Below are 17906 nucleotides of genomic sequence, written 5' to 3'. Positions count from 1 at the left end.
GGGAGGGTGGCCCAGGCAGGCTCCTAATTCAATTTGGAACCTGAAGGGGATGGATTTCAGCTGCTACATTCTTTCCCAGCCTTGGCTCTCCCCCTTCTCCCACCCCGAAGCCGCCACACAGGTCCAACGGCAGATAGATTCTTTATGTTCAAGACAGCAAATTCAGATACAAAAGCCCACCGCCATCCTCCCTCCTGTCCCTTCCGTCCGGGGCTGGGCTGAGGGAGACACAGGGGGCAGGGGAGGGAGGGAGGGTGGGGGGTTCACAGCAGACTAGTATTTCAAATGCAGAGGTAACAGACTCCACAGCGAGGGGGTTCCTCTGGGGGGGGGGGCGCGGAGGGGGAGGGCATTGTTGCATTTGCTGAGGGGGGATGCCCCCCTTCTGCATTCCCTGCAGCAGGAAACTAGGGAGGTCACGACCCCCAAAACAGGCCCCAGGGAGACAGAGGGACCAGTTTGGCAGCTGATGCGGAAAGTGTTGCGGGCGGGGGTGGACGCCCAATCTGGCTGGTCCCTCCCCGCGCCCGGCCCGGCTGAGGTAGGTGGGGAACAGGGCAAGGGGGGACCGGGGACCCCACCCAGGGCGGGAGCTGGGGAGGGGTGGTACCGATTGGAGTGGGGCAGGGGCCTGGCCCCACCTCCACTCTGCATCATCCTCGGGCTGCTGAGCCAGGTCCAAGCCGGATGCTGGGGTCCAGGCCACGGTGTCCCTCCCATAGGGGGCTCCCACCAAGCGGAGCCAGGTCACTGAGAGGTCTGGAGGGAGGCCTAGAAGCGGCCGACCTTGGCATCCCCAATGGCACCCCAGACGTCAAAGACAAACTCATCAGGGAAGGCAAAGTCACCAAGCCGTTCGTCCAGGGCCTCCGCCAGCTCATCCGGGTTCCTCTTGTCCTTTCCGAGCTCCACCATGGTGGCCGCTGGACAAGGGTAGGGGGCGGAATGGAAGCACAGATGGCAGAGGTACCCAGGAGACACCCAGCCCCGCAGGACCTAGAAGCCCCTCCCCCAAACTCGCACCCATCCCCAGATCCAGGTGTCCCCACTCACCCAACTCCGTGTCCCGGATGCCCATGTAACTCTCCAGAAGGTCATCTACCTTCTCAATGGCCTTCTCCTCAAAGGCTGAGGGCTGGGGGGTGGGTAGGACAGTGACACCACAGGGATGTGAATACGTTTGCCATCGCACTTACTGAGTGCCGCGCGATCTTTTCACCACTTCCCGTGTATTAAGCCACAGCTCATCCTCACCACAACCCTGGGTGTTATCGTCCCATTTTACACACAAGGAAACTGAGGCCCACTTGCCCAGCAAAAGTCCCAGAGCTGGGATGTGGCAGAGGTAGATGATACATCTAGTGCTCCGAGGTCCTCAGCTAACAAAGGATGCGGCCACCTATGGGTGCGCGGGGAAGGAGGGAGCGGGCTGGGCTAGAGCACTCACCACATCCTCTACTGTGGCGGGGCCGCGGGATCTGAGCCGGAGGGTCCCTCGGCCAGTGCCCAGCTGGGGGCCAGAGCCAGGGCGGCCACCCCCTGAGCGTACGCTGATCATGTCTGTGGGAGGCAGCCGAGGGGTGAGTGAGGGTTGGGGAAGCCCAATTCCAGCATGCCCTGGGCAGGACCCCAGGCATCCTGGCCTCAGTTACCCTCTTCTACCTTCTTGAAGCTTCTGCAGGCTCTGGGGAGATGGGGCCTGAGGTGACCCCAGGAGGGCAGGACTCCCGACTCAGGCTTGGCATGGACTGGGGAGGGACAGCCAGGGGCTGAGAATGGAAAAGGCTGGAGGGGAGATACAAGGGGGCCCTGTTCCCAGGGCAAGAGGGACAGGAAGGGGGTGGGGCCTGGGTCTTGAGCTGCTCTCCCCAAGGCCAAGGAGATATAGCTGCTGGGCCAAGGACCAGCCCTGTCTGCCGGGGGGGGGGGGGGGGGGGGAAGCATTTGAGAGTCCCCCACCCCCAACCTCGGGGGCCTCAGGCCCATTCCAGAGAGTTAGTGAAGCCAGACGGAAAAGAGGGGGTACTGGCACAGGGCAGCCAACCCTGGCCTCTCCAGGCTGGGGGGGCTCGCCAGGGTTGGGGGCGCTTGGCTGGGCTAATGGTTCCGGGAAGCTGGGTGCGGGGGCAACTTCCTCCTTGCTCTGGCCCTCCGGGGCTGGGCAGAGAGCCAGCACCCCTCCCCAGGGCAGGGCGGGTCTACCCCTCCATTCCGCCGCAGCGCAGCAGCTGGCTGGGTTTGGGCGCCACCTGCTGGTGGCTCCCTGCCACTGTAGCCTGAACCCAAGAGAATAGGGCGACGACAGGGGTTCCGGGGGGCAGCCCCCTCACCAAAAGCTTTGCGGGGTTCTGTGAGCTTCAGCGTGAAGGTGCGGCCTCGGGGTAACTCCTTGAGCAGACGGGCCACCTCGTAGTGGCGGCAGCCCAGCAGGCTCTGCCCGTTGATGGCCTCAATCATGTCCCCCACGCTGATGAGCTGGATGTGGTCGATCACGCTTCCCTCCTTAATGCGCTGTGGGGAAAGGAGCCGTGAGTCCCCTTGGCTCGGCCCTTGGGTCCTACGGCCAATCTTTACCCTTAGGACCCGGGTCTCCCCATCCACCCCAGGCACCTTGATGAAGGCATAGCCGGCCCCGTTGTCGGTAATGGTGAGTCCCAGCGCCTCCTCGGACTTGAACACCTCTACCTCCTTGCGCTGCCCCTTGATGTGGGCGAAGATGAAGTCCTCCAGCCCGATCTGGCCCCCCAAGAGTTTGTCCATGTCCACTTTGTGGGTGTTGAGGGTACAGAACATCACCTGCATGGGGGGGAGACACTCAACCCTCACCTTCATCCCTCGCCCTTTGCTAACCATAACCCGGGGGGGATAAAGGGAGCTGGGAAAGGGCTGGGGGTCCCCACCCCGGGGCCTGACCACCCCCAGACTGGCCTCCACTGGGATGCAGCTCTTCTAGAGCCGGGATTTCTGTCCTAGCAAAAACGCTCTGCTGGTTCCAGGGCACAGAGCCTGGCACACAGTGGGTGCTCAGTAAAGGGCGTGTGGAATGAATGAAGGGGCACAGAATACCCGCCACCTCTACTGAGACCCCTGCATCTACTTCCTGCTCAGTCCCACTGCGGGCCTTCTTGTCCCCCTGCCTTCAGCCCCCCAAGTCCTTGGGGTCAGGCCTCCCAATGCATCCCAGAGAAACGAACCTCACATCTGACCGCCAGACCCCATAATCAACCGGGGCACAAGCCTCCCGATGCATCATGGGAAGGTAGCATCCAGCCCTGGCCATCCATCTCCGCAGTCCACTGGGGCACAGGCCTCCCAATGCTTAATGGGAACTCAGCACCCAGCCCTACTCTCCAGTTCCCCACAGTTTGCTGGGGTGCAGGCACCCTAATGACTGATGGGAACTCAGCACCCAGTGTGACCCCACCAGTTCCTCCGGTAGGGAGCTGGTGTCGGCGTATGCACCTTCAGCAACTGAGCCGCAGCTCATGGACAGGACGCACGCCCAGGCCTCAGCCCGCCGTCAGGGACCCTGGTGCCCGGCTCCCCGGTGGGTACCTCGGCAGCCGGCAGCCGGAAGGCCTCGGCGATCTTGCCATACAGCTCCTTGACGTTGGTGAAACCCTCGATGCGGCCAGTGGGACTGCCGTGGGCCAGCTGGGTGTGGAACACGAGGCGGGGCCGCAGGGCCGGGGGAGGGGGGGGCAACCCCATTTGGGGCCCCCCCGCCCCACCCCCACCCAGGGGCCCCGGCTCCCCCACGCCCAGCCCCCCACGGCCTGGCTCGGCCTCCTCATTCTCCACCAGAGGCGGCGCCTTTTTCCGCCGCCCCAGTCCCAGCGGCATGAGCGGTGAGAAGCAGGGGGCACACTCACGAGATCTGCAGGGCGGGAAAGCAGGCTCAGGGCCTGGGCGGTGGCCTCGGGTCGCCTCTCCCCCACTAGGAGCACACTGCTGACCCGATGAACAGACTGGCCTCGGTTCAAAACCCACTCCCAGCGTTTATGTACTGGTATAGAAGTAACCACAGCAGCTAACACCTACTACGACCCCGTGCAAAGTGCTCTGTGACCTTACTTAATCCTCACACGACGTCGTGATATGGGGACAATATTTTGCTACGAATACGCCCACTTAACGAGAAAGTGGAGGCTCAAAGTGGTTACGTTTCTCTTCATTCTTCTAGGTATTTATTCATTACTATTTTTTTAAAGTAGGTTTCACGCCGAGTGCGGAGCCCAACATGGGGCTTGAGCCCACGACCCTGAGATCAAGACCTGAGCTGAAATCAAGAGGCAGATGCTTCACTGACTGAGCCGCCCAGGTGCCTCCAGTTTCTCCTTCTTTTTCTACTGGTTGCAGTCACTGGTGCTGTGCACAAAAAGTTTCTGACTCTCCCTTCAAAGCACACAGCCAGGTGACATTTACTGACCTCCCTGTGACTGGGCAGGCATATGACTAGTTCTGGCCAATGAGCTGTGACAGGAGGGGACACATGGCATTTCGGGGCTGAAGCATTTCAGTACTAGATCAAGAGCCTCCGGGGGGTCTGCATCTCCCAGGCAGGGTGACCTGACACATTTGTCCAGGTGGCAGCGCCATCAGCCTGGCCCCGAGTGACAACGGACTACGACTAGTGGAACCCCCTACTGAGCTGCAATGGAGACGTAGCAGGACTAAAAAAATAAACCTTTGTGGAATTCAGCCACTAAGATTTTGGAGGTTGTCGGTTACTGTAGCAAAACTTGTCCTGATACACTTTCTTTCTTTCTCCTACTGCTATTCTCTCAGTTTCTCTCTCCCACCCTCCTTTCAAATAAGTATCTTTCGCATACTTACTATATGCCACGCACCATTTTAGATACTGCCTTCAATAAGATGACCAAGGTCCCTGACTAAGGGCACTGTATGCAGTTCCACAGGTTGTTCACTGTGCAAAAGCACCCGACCAAGGTGGCGAGTGGGACTGAAACTCAGCCTCTGCTCTGGCTCGTCGAGCTACATGCCAAGCTGATGTGTTTGCTGGGAGGAAGGCCTGCCTCTTTCTAACTCTCTCCTGGGTGCCATATACGCCAGCTGGGGTTCTGTTCACGCTTTTCCGAAGCATACAGTCCAGAGGAAATGCGCAGCGAGCAAGCCAATGTGTAAAAGCCTAGTATAATTTCTAAGGGTGCAATGAAGACAATAAAACAAGACAAGTGCTTCTACTGACAAAATCAAGGAGGGCCTCTCTGAGCAGGTGAAGCTGAACTTGAGACTTGAATGACAGGAAGAAGCCTCCATATAATGACGTGAGGCAAGACAGCTCCAGGCAGAGGGAACCACCAGTGCAAAGGCCCTGAGATGGGGACACGCTTGGCATGTGTTTGAGGGACAGCAAGTGGACCTGCACGGTTGGAGCAGAGTGGTGAGGGGGACAGCAGGAGGAGGTGAGGGCAGGGAGGGATAGGGCAGAGCGGGCAGGGCCCTGAGGGCCCAGGCAGGACTTAGGCTTTCGCTCTGAGCGAGGGGGCAGCCGCGGGAGGGCTCTGAGCAGACTCGCGGACTCTGCGCACAGAGCAGCAAGGGGCCAGTGTAACTGGAACAGAGAGAGCGATGCGTGAAGGGGGGGGCGTCAAAGAAGTGCTGGGCGTAGGAGGGGTCGACCGTGCCGGCTTCCCAGAATGGGAAGGAGGTCAGGTTTCATTTTCAAGCCACGCACCCTAAGCCACAGAAGCCGGCAGCACTCTCGGGTCTGTCTGCCCCCCACGTGCAAAGTGGTTCCCTAGGCCACTCGCTCTCCCTGGGCCTCGGATGCCTGTTCTGCAGACGGGGACACTCACCTGGCCAGGCTGTGCTGAGGATCACATCATGCCAAACGATATTCTTCTGTGTAAAGGGGACTTCCCGCTCCCTCCCTTCAACTCTCCTCTTCCAGGGAGCCCTCCCGGATTCCGCCAAGCCCAGTGCGCTGCACTCACACTCACGCATCCGTTCATTCGCTCCCGCATTCATTCGTCTGCTCTCCACCACCTCCTCTAGGGGCACCTGGTCCAGCCCCATCATCTCTCACCTACACTAGTGCGGTTGCCTCCTCCGAGTCTCCCGGCTTCTGCCCTCACCCTCCACGGTCTCCGGTCAACACGGCAGCCAGAATGATCCTGTAAAACACAAGTCCCGTCTCACCTCTGTCCTCTGCTTCGACCCCTCCCGGGGCTCCCACCTCATTCACAGTAAAAGTCACCGTCCTCCCCTCCACCCACACGCCCCAAAAGACCTGCCCCCATCGCCTCCCTGCCCCCACCTTCTCCCGCTCTCCCCCTTGCTCGGTCCTCCCAGGCACACGGGCCCGGTCCCTGCCCCTCTAACACACCAGGTACAATCGAGTGTCCGAGCTTTTGCACTTGACTGTGCCCTGTGGCATCCACACAGAGACTGTCACACCTCTTTCAGGTGGGATGTAGATTTCATCCACTGTTCTCGTTCACTGTTTTGGGAAAGGGCAAGGCATTCTGTCTGCCTTGCTCATCCCTATATTCTTAGCACAGAAAACAGTGCCCGGGGGTGTAGCAGGTGCTCAGTACGCATTTGTCGAATGAATGAAGGGATGGATGAAGGAATGATCCTAATAGTCATTAGCCCACCAGTCCCCCGTGCCTGGCTCTGTAGTCCCTGCCCTCGAGGGGGTACTGTCTCCCCAGCAAACACGCAAGCCCCACCTCTGTGATCCTCAGCCCTCACTTCCCAGCATGGTGCTGGGTGCAGGGGAGGTGCTCCATCCGGCCACACAGACACGGAGCGTGTCTCCCTCACCTTTCATCGCAGTTTCGTTTTTACTCCCTTCATCATCAGTGATGCCGAACAACTGTTAACACGTTCATGAACTGGTTGGATTTGTCCTCTTGCAAACTGCCTGTTTAAGTCTTTGCCCGCTTTTAAAAATTGCATTCAGTTTGTTTTTTATCATAATGCCTATCTTTTTTCTTCTTGATTTGCGGGCACTCCTTAGACATTTCAAGTGACCGGTCTTTTTTTTTTTTCTTTAATGTTTTTTTTAATGTTTTTATTTATTTTTGAGAGACAGAGAGTGACAGAGCACAAGCGGGGCAGGGGCAGAGAGAGAGGGAGACACGGAATCTGAAGCAGGCTCCAGGCTCCGAGCTGTCAGCGCCGAGCCCGATGTGGGGCTCGAACTCATGAACCGTGAGATCACGACCTGAGCCGAAGTCGGACGCTTAACTGACCGAGCCACCCAGGAGCCCAAGAGACCAGCCTTTCATCGGTTATCCGTCTCTCTATCTCCAGCACCCATCGCAGAAGGCGCTCACAGAACATTTGACAAAAAAGAAAATTCTGAATGAACCAAAACTTTTGCCTCGGGGTATGAAGGTATTTCATCACACTCAATGATGCTTAAACAAACAAAACCACCACGAATCCTCATCATCCCCTCCCCTGGTTCTCCTTCTGCTGCTTCTCATACATTTTAGCAGGAGGCTGAGAACATGCGTCTGGAACCTGGCTTTTCCACTTACTAGCTGTGTGACCCTGGGCAAGTGTCTTAACTTCTCTGAGCTCCAAGGAAATCGCGCATGTGGGCGCACAATAAGGGTTCCATAAAGGGTGATTTTTCCTACTGGTTCCATCTGTCCCACCATCTTTCAGTCAGTTGCTAAGATTCAAACTTCCCCCTTTTCCCAGGGCCCCCACATCCAGATCACCAGTTCCCAGCCTCCTCACTCTGCCTACGTTTGCTGCCCTACGTTCAGGCTAGTTTCCATGGCCTTACCTGTGAGGAGGGAATAGTGGTGGTGAAGAAAGTGAGTGATTAATGAAGTTGCCTTCCAGGCTACAAGAGGCAGGATGGCCTGGGTTCAGATCCCACCCCTGCCACTTACCAGCTGTGTGGCCGTGGGCAAGTCACTTCATGTGATGGGGCCTCAGTTTTCTCATCCGAAAAAATGGGCAGAATTCCTGTTTCTCAAGGTGCTTATGGGAGTCCAAAGAGATCACGCATACAACCTGATTAGCATTAACAAGCATTTTGCCTCACATTCAATTTAAGGAAACTGTTACTATGATTGTCATTATGATTACTGCCTCCTCCCCTGCCCTGCCCGGGAACATCCCAGTCCTCTCTGCCTGCCTGCCGAGGCCTATGCTAAGCCACCTCCTCCAGGCAGCCTCCCTGGCTTGCCCCAGCCTGTAGGAACCGCCCCTGTGGTCCAGACAGCTCAGGCCCATGAACTTAATTACACGTTGCCCTGGCAGAACTCTTGTCTTCCAATCTTAGGCTGCTATTTAACTTCGTGTCTCTATTTTAAAATGTAAACCAGATCGCGTCACTACCCGGCTTCCAATTTTACAACAGGTTCCCACCTCACAGGGGAAAAGCTCTGAGCTCCTTAATATGAGCCACAGACCCCTGCGGAACTGCCACTGTGGCCTTATCCCGTGCCCCGGCCACACTATTCCAAGCTCGGTCTAGCCTCAGAGCCTTTGCCCTGGCCGTGCCCCCTGCCCGATCTTCCCATGGCTGCCTACTTTTTGTCATTCAGACCCTGTCTCTGAAGTCACCTCCTCCAAGAGCCCCCCCCCCACCCCCGCCTTGCCCAACAGATTCTACCAAGCCACCCCCTCATATTTTATTCATAGCACGGAGCACTTCTCTTGTCCGCAGGGATCTTTATTTCCTTGTTAACTTGGTTGTGTCCACGAGAATGACAGCTCCCACAGAGCTGGGAGTTTTGTTCCCTATTGTGTTCTCTGTCCCAACAACAGTGCCTGGCACATGGTAGGTGCTCAGTAAGTGTAGAATGAATGGCTGTGCCTTATGCCCTCATCCCGCCTACTCTGAGCCCTCCTATCCTCGGACCATGCCTGCCATGCAGTTGCTAACGGCCACCCCCTCCCTACGTTCCCGGTCTCCCCTCAAACCTGAACATAGGGATGGAGGAAAAGAGCGTCAGCTTGGGCGCCAAGCACATTGGCTGGAATCCCAGCATTCCCACCCTCTCTTCCCTGGGAAGGGCCTGAAACTTAGCAACACCACAACCACGCAGGAGTGCAGTGGGGGCAGCAGGAAGCAGGGGAGGGGGTTCCTGGGGGCTGACATAAAGTGGGGGAGGGGGGACACCCCACCCAGCCTCCCCTTGCCAGCAGGATATTGCTTCGGAGAGGAGGAGGGAGGGGGAGGCCTCTGATTCAGTCTTGAAAAACCGGCTCCCGGGTGTTTCCGGGAGAACGCCTACTGCCCAGGGCCTCAGCCCAGGCTTCCCAGAGGGGCCCAGGGGGCAAAGGACCCCAACATCCAGGTCCCCTATGTCCCCCACAGACGTCACTCTCTTCTTTGGACCTTGGTATTCGGACCTTGCCTTTCCAGCTCAGCGGGGGCAAAGTAGGGCTGATGTCTGGTGACCTCTTCGGGGGAACGCAAAACCCGGCAGGTGTGGCCAGATGTGTATGCTTGGGGGCTGGGGATAGCAGCAAGCAGAGAGGCCACGGAGCCATGTGGTCTAGTGGCTGAGACTCCAGATCTGGACTCTGCAGCACGGGTTCGAGTTCCAGATCTGCCACTTACTAGCTAGCTGTGTCACCCTGGGCAAGTCACTCTACCTCCTGGGTCTGTTGCTTCACCTCTAAAAGAAGTAAGCGTACCTTCCATGAGGTGTTTAGACCCAGTGATACGCATGGTAAATGCCTGACATGGAAGCGTTCAGCAAGTGCCAGCCGGGGTGATTTTCTTCATTATGATTGTCGGGACCTCGGTCCTCCCCAGGTTCCTCTAGGCCCTGGAGGATGGGGACGAGGCCACCTCCAGGGAGATGCCCAGGCAGGGCTCAGAAATACCGACCCCGCGGCTGTCCCTGCCGGGAGGGGGGTTGTCCAGAGGAGCGCAGGGGGCAGGGTGGCCTGTTGGCCCCGTTTGAGCGGCGGGAAGCGTCTGACCCTGCCCCCAGCGGAAAGACAGGCGCCCCTCTGGGAAGGGGCCTCGGGCATCCTGGCGCCCAACCTAGACTTCCAGCCATGTCCCTGAGGCCGGCCCCGCCCCGCTCGATCCGCCGGATCCCCGCGCCTCTGCGGCCCCGCAGGCCCGCGCTGGGGTCCCCGGAGCGGCCGCGCCGCGCCCCTCCCGCGGGGGGCACTCACCTGCGCCGCCGCCGCCACCCTGCGCGCGCCCCGCTCGGCCCTCCGCAAACTCCGGGCCGGGCCTCTCCCGCAGCCGCGGCCAGGGGGGCGGGGCCGGCGCCCGCGCCCCGCCAATCAGAAGCGGCCGTCCGACGCTCGTGGCCAATCCGCGCCGTGCCGCCCCGCCCCGGGTGGTTTCGACGGAAACATTCCAAAGGGATCCCTCCGCCTCGCCCGGCTCTTCCCGACCCACTCCCCCCGCGCCGCGGCGCAGTGGACCTTCCCACCCCGCCTAAGCCACGGCAGGCCGTACCACCGTAGGGCGCGGAGGGGGGACCTGAGGCTGGGCCCCTGCCAGTCGCGGGGAAGGAAGGAGACGAGCAGCCAATGGGAAGCTGGGGCCCCTGGACCACGTGCTGGTGGCTGAGAGTCGGTCTGGGGTGTCCTGGGTGGTAAGGGGCGGGAGGGACTGGGGGCTGGTCATCAGGTGGCCGAGGCTGAGTTTCGCCAAGAGGTAAACTCCCCACGTCCGGAAAAGCTGACCCTTTAGGAGACCCGGGAGGGGGCCCAGGGCAGCCCCCGATCCCCTCCTCCTCCCGGTCTGCCCCCGACCCGGCCCGGCCATCCTCGGAGCGGATAAAAGGGAGGCATTCATTCCAGGCCGGCGAGCGGGCGGAGGATCGAGATGAATAGGGAGGGTCCCGAGTGTCCCTGCTTCCTGGGATGGACAATGGACAAGGGCATTCATTCATTCATTCATTCACTCGTCAGATATTTAATGTGCTGCTGCTCCGTGCCAGGCTCTGGCCTACAGACACACCAACGGGGAAGCTGAGTGTGCTTCTGGTAGACGTAACAGCGCGTGCAGAAGGCCTGGAGGCCGGACAGAGAGATACAGCACATTTCAGGACAGTGCCGTATCCTAGGAGCTGGCAAAACCGGGGGAAATGGTGTAATGGAAGGGAAGACAAGGGAGAGATAGACTGTCTGCTTGCTGGTTAGGCTAGCGGATGTTTACTGAGCACGTAATAGGTGCTAGACTATAAGGGGTACCCAACCAGCCCAAGCCATTTCTCTTTCATGAGGCTGTCTCCTCCATCTCAGTGCTCCCCACCCACGCCCGGGTCCTGAGACTGGCACAGAGCAGGGTGACAGCACACATGTGTGAATCTCACCGTGGCCAGGTTTGGCTTGTAACCGAGAGTTCTCAGGCAGGAGGAGGTCCAAGAAACACAGACACGAACGCACCTCATGCAGACCAGGACGCTGAGTTCCCAGGACAGGTGAGATTTCCTTGTTCTACTTCAAAGCCGGGGCCGCTGGGGCAGTTGGGGCTGGGCCAGGGGCTTGCTGTGTGTTCTGGGAATTGTAGTTCTTGGAGGCCCCTAACGGCTGCGACTCTGCTCAAGCTTCATTAAATAACTGGGTCTCTGCAGTCCCCAGGGTGAGTTGTTGCACATCCCAGCCCCGCCAGGGCCTACCAAGGGGAGAAGTGGAAGAGGAGAGTGGGGCCTGGGCTTAGCCGCTGACGGCTTCGAGCGAGACCGGCCCCACCCAGCTGGCAAACACTGCCACTGCCGTGGCAACAGGCACAGCTATTGTCCTTCCCTTCCTGTTCTGCTGACCTCTGCCATCCCCACTGAGTGATCGGTTGCTGTGGCTGGGCCAGTGTCCTCTGTGGGACTGCACCCACTGCCCTGCTTGTGCCTGGCATCTGAGCTGCCTCCCACACACCTGAAGAGGACAGTATGTGGGGCCACGGGGACAGCAGAGTCCTGAGCAGAATCCACCTGGATCCACCTGTTGACTGATGAGGCGCCCAGGGAGGGGTGTGGGGGTTGTCCAAGGGCGCAGAGGTGGCCACCTCTTTACCCAGTGTTACAGCTCAAGAGGCTGGGGGGCCCAGCTGCTGAGGAGCTTAGACCTGAGCGCTACCTCTGCCCCTTTGGGGGGAGGAAAAAGTCTGGAGTGCCAGCTAAAATGTGCCGAAGGAAAGATTGAGTGAGAAAATCCCCATTTTGCAGCCAGTAGAGGAATAATTAATTCAGGCTAGGCTCCTCAGTGGGGGAGTAGATATTCACACAGTCTCAAAGGACCAGCCCACAAATTACTTGTTAATTACAGTGGGAAAAAGATACCTCAGAAAATTCACCATGGAGAAAGTTGGCAGTCACCACTTTAACCAAATGATCAAAATTAACATCATCAGGGATGGGACAGGCTGACCTCACATGCATCTTGCTGTGATGTACTGAGAAGGACACCTGCAAAGTACTTGGTCCTGTCCAAAGTCCTTAACCTGAGTCTAATCGTAAGGACACAACCAGATACTTTCCGATTAAGGGGCATTCTGCCGACAAACAAACAAACAAACAAACAAAAAAACCCCAAACCAAAAAACAAAAACCAAAAGTGCCTGGACTCTTCAAACAGATCTATGTCATGAAAGGGAAAATCAATCTATTCATCCAATGAATGAAGGAGTGAATGAATGAAATGCCGGGAAACTGTTCTAGACTGAAGGAAACAAAGAGATGACAGCCAAAATCAATGTATAATCCTTGATTGGATCCTTGATAAAAATTTCAAAAAGAAAAGGATGAAACAGCTACGAAAGATATTCTGGGGATAATCGAGCATATTTGAATGTGGGTGGATCTTAGATAATATCATATCCAGGTTAAGTTTCCTCAGTGTGGGCATTGCACCGTGGTTGGATAAGAGAATGTTCTTATTTGTGGGAGAAACACACTGAATTCTTTAGTGGTATATTTGTGATGGTTGCGACTGCCAAATAGCTCAGAAGAAAACCATATGTGTATATATATTATATACAACATCATAATATGGTATACATTAGTATTAACATAGAGGAGGGGAGGAGAGAGAGCGTGAGCAAATGTGGCAAAATAGTAACAATTGTCGCTGAAGCCAGGAGAGTAAGTAAGCATATAGGTATTATTTTACTGTTCTTGTGAGTTTTCTTTTTTTTTTTCCATACATTTTTTTATTCTCTATTTTTTTTTTAATTTTTTTTTTTAACATTTATTTATTTTTGAGACAGAGAGAGACAGAGCATGAACAGGGGAAGGGCAGAGAGAGAGGGAGACACAGAATCTGAAACAGGCTCCAGGCTCTGAGCTGTCAGCACAGAGCCTGACGCGGGGCTCGAACTCACAGCCCTCACGGACCGCGAGATCGTGACCTGAGCCGAAGTCGGACACTTAATCGACCAAGCCACCCAGGCGCCCCTATTCTCTATTTTTGAGAGAGAGAGACGGTGAGACAGAGCGCAAGTGGGGAAGGAACAGAGAGAGAGGGAGGCACAGAATTCGAAGCAAGATCCAGGCTCTGAGCTGTCAGCACAGAACTTGATGTAGGGCTCAAAGTCATGAACCGCGAGATCATGACCTGAGCCGAAGTCGGACGCTTAACCAAATGAGCCACCCAGGCGCCTAAGTTTTCTGTTTTTTTTTTAATGTTTGTTTTTGAGAGACAGAGAGAGAGAGAGAGAGAGAGAGAGAGAGAGCGCAAGTGGAGAGGGGCGGAGAGAGAGGGAGACACAGAATCTGAAGCAGGCTCCAGGCTCTCAGCTGTCAGCATAGAGCCCCACGTGGGGCTCAAACTCACGGACCATGAGATCATGACCTGAGCAAAGTCGGGCGTTTAACCTACTGAGCCACCCAGGCGCCCCAAGTTTTCTTTTTTTTAATGTTTATTTATTTTTGAGAGAGAGAGTGAGTGGGGGAGGGGCAGAGAGAGAGAAAGAGAGAGAGGATCCGAAGCAGACTCCAGGCTCTGAGCTGTCAGCACAGAGCCTGATGCAGGGCTTGAACTCGAGAGCCACGAGATCATGACCCAAGCCAAAATCGGTCCCTCAACCGACTGAGCCATCCAGGGGCCCCTCTTTTATTTTTTTTAAGTTTATTTATTTATTTTGAGAGAGAGCAAAAGAGCGAGCAGGAGCAGGGGAGGGGCAGAAAGAAAGAAAGGGAGAGAGAGAGAGGATCCCAAGCAGGCTCCGCACTGTCAGCGCAGAACCTGACTCGGGGCTTGAACTCACGAACCTCGAGATCGTGACCTGAGCTGAAACCAAACATCAGATGCTAACCAACTGAGTCACCCAGGTGCCCCTTCTTGTGAGTTTTCTATACCTTTGGAAATTTCAAAATAAACATTAGGGAAAAATACCCCCCAATTCCCTCCCATCTCTGGTGCAACACTGCCATGGGCTTATGTGTACCTTTCTGTTTGTATGTTTCCTTGAAAATGTGCCTTGTTTTATGTGAGTATTCTATTACATTTGGCTTCTTACTTTCCTTTTCCAGTTAGCACTGTATTGCTTGCTTGCTTGTTTGCTTGTCTTGCAGTAGGACTTCAGTATCCATCTGTGTTGTCCATCTCTTGCGTCTGTTTTCTTCTGATTTCTACTTGATGTTCCACAGATGCATCCCTCACGTCTTACGACTCTGTCCCCTGGGGATGGACATCAGGCAGCCTCCAGCTCCCAGCCACTGCAGCCTTGGACATGTCCCTTCAGAGACCTGTGTGGAAATCTCCCTAGGAGAGAGACCTGGTTGCAGAGATGCTGGATCACAGGGCACAGTCCGTTGCTGTGTGGCGTCCTGGACTAGCTGCCCCCAGCCACACCTTCTGTCAGTGCAGAGGGTCCCATGTACCCACATCTCCACCAGCTGTTAGCTTTATCCAGCTTCTGATTTTTACCACTCTGACTCGATGTCAAGTGACGTCACCATTGCTATCTTTCACATTTCTCTGATTTCAGGTCACTTTGAGCATCTCCTCATTTGCTTGATCGCCTTCAGTTTCTCCTCTTTTGTAAATTGCCTGTTCATATTCTTTGCCCTGTTTGCACTTGGGTTGCTGTCTTTTACTCGTTGATTTGCATGTGCTCCTCATAGAATCGAGCTGTGCCCTGTCCCATCCGATCTGTCCTACACGAAATCTCTGCTCTCCACATGTAGGTATGAGCACTTGAAATACGGCAAATACAAATTGCGATGTGCCATAAGTGTAAAATACACACCAGATTTCGGAAACTTAGTACAAAGAAAAGATGTAAAAAGATGTAAAAAATGTAAAATATCTCATTAACTCATTTTTATTCTGTCTACGTTATAATAATAATAATAATGTGGATGTATTGGGCTGCATAAAATGTACTACTCAAATTACTTTCACCTATTTGTTTCTTACTATTTAAAATTTTTTTAATGTTTATTTATTTTTGAGAGAGAGAGAGAGACAGCAGGAGCCTGGGAGGGGCATAGATAGGGAGACACAGAATCCGAAGCAGGCTCCAGGCTTGGAGCTGTCAGCACGGAGCCCGACACGGGGCTTGAGCTCACAAACTGTGAGATTGTGACTGGAGCCGAAGTCGCATGCTTCACCTACTGAGCCACCCAGGTGCTCCTGAGCCGTGTAACTCTCTTAACAGCCCTGTGAGGTAGGTGCAGTATGAGGCATTGCGAGCATATTCTCCCATTCTGCCATGTGATGATTCGTGTCACCATTATATCTTTCTTGGAAGAAAATTCTCAGCTGCAATACAACAGGACTTACCCGCTTGTGGTTTCCACCCATGATGTTTCATTAAAGGGGCTCTTCTCTTAAGTCACAAAGTCATTCTTCTGTATTTTCTTCTATTCGTTCTATGGTTTTGCTTTGCTTTTGCTTCTATTCGTTCTGTCTTTTATTCCATCTCTCGTCCACCTCAGGTTGTGGGGTAGGATACAGTCTTTTTTCTCCATCACCTCTACTGGTCGCCGGCTGTGTGGCTCCGGGCAAGCCCCTTCGCCCTGTGTGCCTCAGTCTCCTCCTCTCTAAAATGGGAATAATAATAGGACCCACCTCCTAAAGCTGTTATGATTACGTCAGAATAAAATGAGCTCTTCTGTGTCAAGTGCCTACAGTCGTGTTGGGCAGATAGTAAATGCTCAATGAACACCAGCTGCTATTACTAAACGGTGTTGTGGTCACAGAGATGACCTCAGTATGTCATGATAGAAACATGATAGAAATAGACACCTTTATTAAGCTCTTACTATGTGCCAGGGTCTGTGCTGCCTGCTTTTCATGAATAATCCCACTGGATATCACCCCTATTCTACAGAGGAGGAGGCTGAGGCTCAGAGAGGGGCAGCCACTAGCTCAAAGTTGAACAGTGACTCATAGGTGTGGTGTTTTCAACCCCAAGATACCCCTCTGGGTGGGTGGGGCCTGCTCTGAGCCATGGGGGACAGGGAGGACCAAGGAGGGACAATGCCCTGGCCACAGTGATCTTGGGAGTTTGATGGCCTGTGCTTGGGGTCCCCCTATCAGCCTGGCAGGAGTGGTCTCAGCGGGACGGGCCTGGAGGGGAAGCAAAGGAGGTGGCCCTTCCCAGGCTGGGTCCTCTGGCCCCAGGTCTCTCAGACTCTGCTCCAGCAGCTGCCTTTTGCTGCTGGATTCTAGGATGTCATGATAAAACCCTGAAGCAGCACTGTTTTCTGGAGGGCCAATGGGCAGCTCTCTTTTTGAAATGCATCGCTGGTGATTTCCCACCACCGCCTTGGCCCCTTGCCTCGTCCAGCCCCCCAAGCAGCTGACTTGTGGCATCTCTCCCAGCTCCGTCCTCTCTCCATTCCCGGACCTACAACCCCAACAGCGGCCAGAGGGCGCCTGAGAGCTCGTAAGTCAGGTCCTGTCCCCTCCTCTGCTGAAGGCCCCCCCCCCCCGCAAAAGGCCATCTGCCCACAAAACACCCTTTGCTGAAGTAGCCCATCTGGAGTCAGGCCCAGTCATACTGATGTCCACCAATACCTTCCCAAGGAAAGCTGGGCCCCCACTGAGACAAAACACCCAGGGCCTCAGCCGGGACTTCCAGCAAAGGCAAACCAGGCCCTGTCCCTCCTGACTCAGACTCTTTCAACAGGCTTCTCTTCTGCCTCAGGCTTGTAGGCCTGCCTCAGCAGGGCTCTGGCACCTGGCCTGTCTCACCCAGGCCAGGCCCCGCCCTACCCTGTCCTACCCTCTCTGTTCCAGGCACCTGAGGGCCTCACTCCTCAGCCCAGCCTTTGTCAGCTCACACCCCTTGCGTGCCTAAGAGACTCAAGGGGTGGGGGCTTCGGCTCCCATGGCCCATCCTCGAGCTCTGACAGACTCCTGTCCCCTGGCCTGTTCCCCCAGGGCCAGGCCTCTTCCCTCCAAGCCCTACGGTCATGGGCAGTGCCTTGCCCAGTGTAGTGGGCTGAATGGTGGCCTCCCATTCCGTGTCTCTGAAACTGTCAAATGTGACCCAATTTGGAATAAGGAAGGGTCTTTGCAGAGGTAATTAAGTTAAGGATCTTGAGATGAGATCACCCTGGATTAGGGCGGGCCCCTGAATCCAACAAGCGTCCTTATAAGAGACAGAAGAGAGGACCCAGAGACAGGCAGGGGGAGGAGGGCCCTGGGAGGGGGAGGCAGGGACTGGGACAGAGAGGCACAGGACGGATTCTTCCTCACAGCCTCCAGAAGGAACCAACCTTGCTCACACCTTGGTTTCGGACTTTTGGCCTCCTGTCCTGTGGAAGAATGAATTACCGTTGTTTCAAGCCACATAGCCTGTGGCACCTTGTTACGGCAGCCCCAGGAACCTAAAACTTCTGACTTGGTAAGGGTTCGGGAACGAACCCTCCCCCCCCACCTCCCGCCGCTGGGTCTCTGAGTCTCCTAGGGCTTAGTGTTGACCTGCCACTTAGGAACTGTGCCTAATGACTAAGCCATGAATCACGAAGTGGGAAAAGGACCCCAGGAAAGAG

The 17906-nt window shown here is 55.7% G+C and overlaps 1 protein-coding gene and 1 long non-coding RNA gene across 6 annotated transcripts; one reads left to right on the top strand and one right to left on the bottom strand.

Annotated features, from left to right (window-relative positions):
- Window positions 1-125: 125 nt before the first annotated feature.
- GIPC1 (GIPC PDZ domain containing family member 1) lies at window positions 126-11548 on the bottom strand. Of its 5 annotated transcripts, none has more exons than XM_027050381.2 (9): window positions 10126-10282; window positions 7875-7998; window positions 6050-6137; window positions 3556-3877; window positions 2611-2796; window positions 2331-2511; window positions 1448-1560; window positions 1054-1135; window positions 126-923 (listed from the first exon to the last, which is right to left on the bottom strand). In XM_027050381.2, the coding sequence occupies exons 4-9, from the start codon at window positions 3841-3843 to the stop codon at window positions 772-774; spliced, it is 1002 nt and encodes a 333-aa protein (XP_026906182.1). In that variant the 5' UTR covers window positions 3844-3877; window positions 6050-6137; window positions 7875-7998; window positions 10126-10282; the 3' UTR covers window positions 126-771. The 5 variants fall into 5 exon arrangements, with proteins under 5 accessions (XP_026906182.1, XP_026906183.1, XP_026906184.1 ...); XM_027050382.2 differs by having other exon boundaries at window positions 7875-7965; window positions 10126-10257; XM_027050383.2 differs by lacking the exons at window positions 7875-7998; window positions 10126-10282 and adding an exon at window positions 11280-11548.
- Window positions 10481-16034, top strand: LOC106985911 (uncharacterized). The gene is made up of 3 exons (XR_001432012.3): window positions 10481-10618; window positions 11209-11387; window positions 14550-16034. It is a non-coding gene; the product is annotated as an uncharacterized LOC106985911 (long non-coding RNA).
- The last annotated feature ends 1872 nt before the right edge of the window (window positions 16035-17906 follow it).

This window comes from Acinonyx jubatus, chromosome A2 (assembly GCF_027475565.1).
Source record: "Acinonyx jubatus isolate Ajub_Pintada_27869175 chromosome A2, VMU_Ajub_asm_v1.0, whole genome shotgun sequence".
NCBI classification, from domain to species: domain Eukaryota; kingdom Metazoa; phylum Chordata; class Mammalia; order Carnivora; family Felidae; genus Acinonyx; species Acinonyx jubatus.
The sequence above is the reverse complement of the archived record's forward strand: the minus strand, read 5'-3'. Positions and strand labels throughout refer to the sequence as shown.